The sequence below is a fragment of the Urtica dioica genome, chromosome 2 (genome assembly GCF_054948205.1).
Source record: "Urtica dioica subsp. dioica isolate 48M chromosome 2, U.dioica_male_clone48M_v1_H2, whole genome shotgun sequence".
NCBI lineage: Eukaryota > Viridiplantae > Streptophyta > Magnoliopsida > Rosales > Urticaceae > Urtica > Urtica dioica.
Genome location: NC_142757.1, coordinates 34,452,688 through 34,459,099, shown reverse-complemented (window position 1 = coordinate 34,459,099; position 6,412 = coordinate 34,452,688). Strand labels below are relative to the sequence as shown.

General features: G+C 45.7%; 1 protein-coding gene across 1 annotated transcript; it reads right to left on the bottom strand.

The window, feature by feature from the left end:
• Positions 1 to 5,646: 5,646 nt before the first annotated feature.
• Positions 5,647 to 6,000, bottom strand: LOC149404518 (uncharacterized). Its single transcript, XM_089607560.1, has one exon. The coding sequence runs from the start codon at positions 5,998 to 6,000 to the stop codon at positions 5,647 to 5,649; it is 354 nt and encodes a 117-aa protein (XP_089463686.1).
• Between the last annotated feature and the right edge of the window lie 412 nt (positions 6,001 to 6,412).

Sequence of the window (6,412 nt, the reverse complement as noted above, 5' to 3'; positions counted from 1 at the left end):
TTTTATTAAATGGAGATATCAGAAGACGTCGTATAAGAAACAATTTAGAAATGAAAAAAAACTATAATAAGAGGAAAGTAGGAATAAACTTTATTGATCGCGAAATTGAATTACAAAAGGGGACGAAGTGCCGAGATCTAATAGGCGAAATCGACTCTGAAGGCAATGTAAATATGAGAATAATAATTGAGCAAATATATTTTAAGCTTGCGTGTGCTAAACTCGACATTTGATCTTCTATTTATAGACGAGGCAGAGTTCCTTTATTGAAGACACGTGTTGATTGATCTGTTCCTGCTTGTCGGGGTTGAAGTCGTGTCAGATCCGGTCTTCGCGGCGAGGTCGTCTCTTTGACTATGACCGATCCTTCTGGCCAGGTGGACGTGGTCGAACTGGAATCCTTGGAAGAGCTGGAAAGTGTAATTGGGCTTAGGCTGACCTGTCGAGATCGAACTAGACCCAGAATTGATCTCGTGAATCGATCTGCGAAGAGGGTATTGGGCTTTGGTCGGACTAAAGCCCAAAATATTTTTAATAATTTATTTTTAACCCCCACAATTAGCCCCTGGATATTTTGAAATATTTGAGCGAAATCGTTTAAGGCTCTCGAAATAAAATGGGGGGGATCTATTTTTTTTGAACTTGCGCTTAAAAGCGAGAATCTAACGCAGCATGGGTACGTGTCATGTTCTCAGCGTTTACTTTGGGCATGTAGCACGCTGTCACGTTTCCTACACAAGACAAAGTTTGATGGTCGGGTAATCGGTTAAGATTTAATCCGATTTTATATTATTTTATTTGTAATTATTACTCTTTTCTCAGAATTCGGTTTAATATAAAAGCTTATAAATAAGAGATATTCGAAAAGACTTCTCAGTTACTTATAACTTTCAGCGAACTCGGCATAAAAAGGCAACTTTTCTTTCTCTCTCTTCCCGTAAACACTTACTTTTCTCTCTAAAGTTTTAAACTCTTTTTACGATTTCGACTTCGAGTCTCTTCAGTTCGGGTAACGAACTCCAAAGACATTCATATTTATTCTGACTTCGCTTCAGTTCGTCAGACGAACTCAAGCATTTCCTTTCAGTTCATCCTGCGAACCTAAACACCTTCAAATCTTTTAGATTTCTTCAAACACTTTTTCTCCAGGACAAAAATGTCATCCTAAAAAATACCTCCATCGGAGTCCAACCCTTCGAATCTTGACGACATATGGTTGCCATCGTCTGTCAAGAGTAGCGATCTTGCCCTTTTTCGACAGAAATATCAAATTTCTCCCAAAATATGGCTTATTCTTCCTACGCCGTACGCGACGGCGAAGACTACTCTTGATAATCGATGCTGCATATACGAAGTTTGGTTGGAACAATGTGGACTTCGTTTCCCGATCCCGACACTTCTTTTTTATTATGTCGAGACCTTGGGGCTGACCCTTCCCCAGATGTGCCCGAACTTTGTTCGAATGGTCCTAGGCCTGATGGTCGTGGCCCACAAACAGGGTGTCGACCTTGACGTCATAGACCTCGCCCGTCTCTGCGTCGTCAAGACGAACTCGAAGCACGACCCTAAGTGCTTCTATCTTTCGAAGGCGACGGACAAGGGAGTGATCTCGGCCATCCCTTCGAAGGATAAGTACTGGGGGGCGATGATATTTTTACTTTACCGTCAATGAGAATTCTCTCGGGGACCGAGCTCCTCGATTCAAGTCGAAGTGGGCGAGCTCTCCGAGTATGCCGATTAAGCTTATGTTTATGTTTATTTATTTATAGGGGTCGAAGAATTATACTTAGTTATGATTTTTTTTTTGTACTTTTTCAGAGAAAATCAAAGCACCTTCGAGCCCTTACTTCGACGAGAAGCTCACACTTCTACAAGAAGGACGCGGTGAGGCCTTTTATTACCGAAGAAAGCTTCATTTCGGCTGGACTTTTGCCGACCTCATCTGCAACTTTAGAAGGTTAGTTCGTCCTTAGTCTGTATTTATCTTCGTAATTATTATTATTATATATATATATATATATATATATATATATATATATATATTTTATATGTCTGAGAGTTCGTTTCCCTTTTTTTTAGTCGTCGGGGACAACATGAACACATTACTACAAATTAACATATTAGGTGCGGAAGGGTATTAGGTGCGACATGTCGCACCTAAATGTCGCACCTAAGCACATATTAGGTGAGACATGTCGCACCAGAAAGTCCTCCAAGCGACTAAAAATTTCGCTGATGATTAGTGCTATCCGGTGCGACATTGTCGCACCCAATATGAAAATGTCGCACCTAATACCATTAGATGCGACATATGTCGCACCTAATGGGTTAAAAAATTTAAAACGGTCAGAAATTCCCCCCGAAAATTTTTGGTTATGGAATTTCACATTAGGTGCGACATGTCGCACCTAATAGTCATATTGGGTGCGACAATGTCGCACCTAATGTCGCACCTAATAGTTTAGGGACGGATCGCAACCAGGTGGGACGGATCAGCAGACGCCAGGTTCCACGCCGGGTTCTACGCCTGGTTTTATGGATTACTTGCGAGACCGTCCTTACAGAAGCGGCGGAACGAGCGGCAGCGCGTCAGGCAGCGGTGGACGAGGACGCGGAAGCGGTTCTCGAAGTTCTGGCAACTTATTCGGTAGAGGAAATTCTACTATCGATAAGTTTTATAAGAAAAAAAAATAGGAATTCATTTTTTTTCGCTTTTTTTGGAAAGAATTTGTATTTTTAATTAAGAATTCTATTTTCAGAATATTATTTCTAATTCATTTAGAATTTTGTTAATTAATTTTTATTTAATTTTAAATGAATTTTAATTTACTTTTTTAATTTTGTATTTTTTTTAATTTAACGAACATATTCGGTGCGACATTGTCGCACCGAATACCATGGCGCGAACATATTCGGTGCGACATTGTCGCACCCGATATGTATTTACCCGCCAATTTTATAAAATTTGGCAGGAAAATAGGTGCGATGTTAGGTGCGACATGTCACACCTGAACGTGTCACACCTAAAGGTGTACTTATTAGGTGCGACATGTCGCACCCAATATCTTCTGCGACGGGTTATCCGGTGCGACGCTGTCGCACCTAATGTCGCACCTAATAAACTTTTAGGTGCGACATTTAATGCATTGGGTGCGACATTCGTCGCACCGGATAACGTATTTTGTCCTAGTGACACCAACGTCTCTGCTCGTGACGCCAGGCGTCAGAAGAAGGCTGCAACCGGAGTCTCATCCTCGACTACCACGCCATCGGGTCCTTCGCAGGAGCCAGAAGTTGTGATCACCAGGATCTGTAACCCCGGCGACGTCCCGATCGTCGATGTCAAAGACAGCACGGTCCCGATGGCGGCAAACGCCGAGGTTGCCCAGGGTGGTCAAGCCCCTGAGTCTGCTCCGACTGCGCCGGTCGGAGAGACGGACAAGTCGGCTGAGCCCTCTGGGGGACTCAGGAAAAGGAAGGATCCGGCTCATCGAAATGATAGCCAAGAAGGAGAAGAAGAAGAAGACGAACTGCCCGGCGAGGAGGGGTCCAAGAAGAAGAGGAAAAAGAAAAAGAAGAGCGGAGATGGGCAGCGCGTGGTCGGAGAGGCTACGAAAAATGGGGATGGGGTGTCTACACCGGCGTCCGCAAACATCGCATGGCCCGGAGTCGGGGTGACCAAATCGACGCCCGCGACCGCAGCGGCTAAGGGAAAGTCCTCGGCCACGGCGACTCGGGCGGCCCAAGAGAGGAGGAGGCCGATATTGGGTGAGGGGGGTCTGGTGGAGACTCACTCGAGCGGGGCGACCACGCCGAAGAAGAAATACATCATCCATTTCAAGTACAACCGCAACACCCTGCTCTGCGACGACTTATACTCGTCTGCCGGGCTCATCAGGCAGCTCAGTGTTAACATTTTGCCGCTGCCCAAGGTGCCCCTGCTTGTCGAGGCGGACTGGTATCGTCTCATGGCCTAACAAAATCACCTCGGTAAGTTTGTGAGAGTTTTTAGGATAGGCAGACTGAAAAACTTAGGGGATTTTTGTTTAGATTTTGATTTTATTTTTGTGTTCGCAGCTCTCTCACCAGCTAAACCGTGGTGTGTTCCGTTATGAGGAACATATTAAGAGAGCTCGAGCAGCGGCAGCCAACTCCGAAGAGGCGAGGAAGAAGATGGACTCCCTCTGCGCCGAGCTCAAATGGATGGGGGAGAAGGTGACCAAGCTCCAAGAGGACGTCCTGGCTAAGGACGCTCTTCTGCTGAGGTCGAAGGCGGTGCATGCCACCTCGGAGGTGATGATTGAGGAGCTCGAGGCCCAAGTCAAGAAGGAAAAAAAGGCCATCGACAAATGGAGCATCCATTCATCCGCGCTCTCCAAGGAGCGGGGGCCAGGGCTCGGGTAAGCAACATGGATAGGGATCTCGCCAGTGCCAGGGAGGAGATCGCCAAGCTGAAGAGAACGACTAAGGCCGAGAAGGAAAGAACGGTCCTGGCGGCGAGGAAGGCGACGTCGATGAAGTACCGGGAGCAGATATTGAAGTATCGTGCTCAGCGGGAAAAAACCGAAGAGGCGGTCGTGATCCTAAAGAAGTTGGAGCAGTGTCGGGGTAACAAGGAGCTGATCACTCCCGACTGGTCAAGCGAGCTGGCGGATACTGAAGCGGATATCATCGAATACGAGAAGAAGTACGTCGCCGTTGTTATTCCGGAGGTCAAGGACATCCCCTTTACCCCGTACAATGACAGTTCACCCCCCGAGGCTCCGACCGACCCCGAAGTCTGCCCCGAGCAACCTTCTTTTGACGAGCACGGCTCGATGTTGGGTTCGAGCGAAGAGGTCCTCGCCACCATCGCAGAGGCCCGCGAGAGTCCACCCTTCACCTCATCCCCGGAGTGCACCGAGCGAGAAGCCCCGGCCCCGGAGCGCACTGAGCAAGAAGCCCCGGCCCCCGCCCAGACCAAAGTCCAAGCTCGCCATCTTCAAGAAATTATTATTTTTTATTTCCTTTTTTATGCTCATTACCGGGCCCGTTTGTTTTGGACAAAATCTTTTTAATATTTTTGAACAATTATAGGGGGTTTCGGTACCCCTATTATTATTATTATTATGCTTTATTTTATTTATCTTCGAATTTGATTCCATGCTTTTATTCTTCGATATTTTTCTTAAGTATATAACCTCGCCCAAAACTTGTGAATGCATGAAACTTCGTAAAACTGCCAAGTCATTAAGATCGCCTTACTATACTTTAGGATACTCCGAAATGACATTCGATCGTGGTATGAAATGACTTAGGATCCATCTAAATTTTGTCAAGTCTTTTAGATCGTCGGTATCTAAAGTGTTTCCCTCGTAAATTTAGGCCGAAGTCACTTGATTATGTCTATCTTTAGGATTTGCCAAGTCTTTTAGATCATCAAACTCTAAAACGTTTCCCTTAGGCCGTTACGTGGATTGACGAGGTGAGGTTTCGGACCTCGCATAAGTCAAGATGGGGTACACAGCGAGCTTGGTCCGGGGTTCAGAATCTGAGGTGAAGTGCATGTTTTCGTTGTGTGGGGACTGTGCTTTTCTTATAAAGAGAAAGCTGCCTACGTACCCTTGTACAGGGATCAAGTCGGTCGTAGTTCGATTCTTATTGCTTTCAGTAATAGTATTTCTTGAGGTTCGAGACGTTCCATGATCTCAAAGTTGGGACACCGTCCAGCGTTTCGAGTTCATAGACTCCGGGACGCACAACCTTGGTGACCCTGTAAGGGCCTTCCCAATTAGCGCGTAGTTTCCCGACGTTAGCCTCAGCGGTGTTTTGGAAGACTTTTCGGAGGCCCAAGTCTCCTTCATCAAATCTTCTCGCATTAACGCCTTTATTGTAGAATCTGGCAATGGATTGCATGTAGTGGGATAGCCGTACCAGGAATGAGTCCCGCTTTTCTTCTACTGGATCTAAGGCATCGCATAGCGATTCATCATTTTTTGCCTCATCTTCAGAATCATGCATCACCCTAAGGGTTTGTACTTGGTGTTAGACTATGATGATTGATTCGACTCCATGGACCAGGGAAAACGGAGTTTCCCCTGTCGGCCTTCGCGGACTAGTTCGGTTGGCCAAGAGCACACCGGGTAGCTCTTCTACCCACCGTCCTTTCTTAGCGTCGAGCTTTTTTCTTATGGAATCTACTATGGTCTTATTTGCTGCCTCCGCGTGTCCATTGTCTTGAGTGTATCGTAATGTTGACATCCTCACATCAATGTTATTGTGGAAGCAAAAGTTCCTAAATTTTTTAGATATGAATTGTGATCCGTTGTCCGTTATAATCTCGTGGGGAGTTCCATGCCGATAGATTATATTTTTCCAGATGAATACTGTGACGTCGACATCTTTTATTAAGACGAAGGCTCTAGCTTCAACC